Source organism: Lepidochelys kempii, chromosome 1, assembly GCF_965140285.1.
Source record: "Lepidochelys kempii isolate rLepKem1 chromosome 1, rLepKem1.hap1, whole genome shotgun sequence".
Classification (NCBI taxonomy): Eukaryota; Metazoa; Chordata; order Testudines; family Cheloniidae; genus Lepidochelys; species Lepidochelys kempii.
In genome coordinates this window covers 347,181,911-347,183,593 of record NC_136380.1, presented here as the reverse complement: position 1 = coordinate 347,183,593, position 1,683 = coordinate 347,181,911, and the positions used below count along the sequence as shown (strand labels likewise).

At 52.5% G+C, this 1,683-nt stretch overlaps 1 protein-coding gene across 1 annotated transcript; it reads right to left on the bottom strand.

Annotated features, from left to right (window-relative positions):
- Nucleotides 1-824: 824 nt before the first annotated feature.
- LOC140907015 (neo-calmodulin-like) lies at nucleotides 825-1,274 on the bottom strand. The gene has a single exon (XM_078851747.1). The coding sequence runs from the start codon at nucleotides 1,272-1,274 to the stop codon at nucleotides 825-827; it is 450 nt and encodes a 149-aa protein (XP_078707873.1).
- Between the last annotated feature and the right edge of the window lie 409 nt (nucleotides 1,275-1,683).

Below are 1,683 nucleotides of genomic sequence, written 5' to 3'. Positions count from 1 at the left end.
GATGGAGTAGAAATCCACCGTTGAGTTAGTTATACGTATGGCTGGGCCTGAACCAGACCCCAGCTATTGCCCTGGGTGACCCCCCAAGTGAACTTTAGAGACAGTAGCCCATGTAAAACACAAGCAATGTTTGCAAACAAGGGCAGGGATAGTGAAACAAAGGGAGAATCATAGACTATCAGGGTTGGAAGGAACCTCAGGAGGTCGAGTCCAACCCCCTGCTCAAAGCAGGACCAATCCCCAACTAAATCATCCCAGCAAGGGCTTTGTCAAGCCTGACCTTAAAAACCTCTAAGGAAGGAGATTCCACCACCTCCCTAGGGAACCCATTCCAGTGCTTCACCACCCTCCTAGTGAAAAAGATTTTCCTAATATCTAGCCTAGATCTCCTCCACTGCAACTTGAGACCACTGCTCCTTGGCCTATAAAGCCTGTAATAATGGCTCCTATAGGGCTTCTTCCGTTTCAGGTTCTCACAGCCACCTCACAGAGGTAGGTACATGGTATTCTCCTCTTCGTACAAGCGGTGAAAACAAAACCCCATGGAGAGGTTAAGAAACTCCAAGGCTGCACAGTAAACTAATGGCAGAGCTAGGACTAGAATCCAGGGCTCCTGATGCCAGCCCCCACCTTGAACTTCCATGTGACCATGCCTCCCTCAGTGTTAGACTGCCTCCCACACACAGAGGAAATATATATGCTGGAGTTCAAATGTCTGGGTATCCATGGTCCTTTGGCAGTGGGACAGACGCTTCTGCGGATGAGCTAGAAGCCAAGCTATGTTTCCTGCACCAGAAATTGAACAAGTTCAATAGGAGACATCTTCACTTTGAGACCATCATCCTCACAAACTCCTCGTAGTTGACTTGCCCGTTGCCATCTGCATCGGCCTCCTTGATCATCTCGTCCACCTCCTCATCCGTCAGCTTCTCACCAAGGTTGGTCATGACGTGCCGGAGCTCCGCCGCGCTGATGTATCCAATCCCATCCTCGTCAAAGACCCAGAAGGCTTCCCGGATCTCCTCCTCGCTGTCCATGTCCCTCATCTTCCTCGCCATCAAGGACAGGAATTCGGGGAAGTCCACCGTGCCGCTGCCGTCGGTGTCCAACTCGCCGACCATGTCTTGCAGCTCGGCCTCGGTGGGGTTCTGCCCCAGCGACCACATGACGGTCCCCAGTTCACCGGTGGTGATGGACCCATCCCCATCTTTGTCAAAGAGCGAGAAGGCTTCTTTGAACTCTGCGATCTGCTCCTCCGCCAGCTGGCCGGCCATGCCGGTGCCTTTTCAGCGTCCGTGCCTCCCTGCTTGCTGAAACAGCTTGCACTCGGTTCTCCTTGTGCTTTGCAGATAGCCGAGCCCTGGGAAAGTCTCCTGTGACTCCTTGCCCAGGGATGAAACAATGGCTTGGAGACAGACAGCAATACACGGTTCACACTTTTCATTGGTGCAAATTGAGTCATGGAGAGAAATGAGACCATCCACACCCTCTTCATTATCTAAGTGCCAGTTCCTGTCCAGGCAGGAGCTGAGAAAGCTGGAACAGGATGTGTGCGCGCAGGAGAGAAAGGCAAACACGAGTGCCCACAACGCCGACGGTCGAAAATGGCACCGGCCTTTGTCCTTAGCTATCGCTTCTGTTGCAAACAGTAAAGCTCTGACTCCTGCATGCCTCGAGCACTCT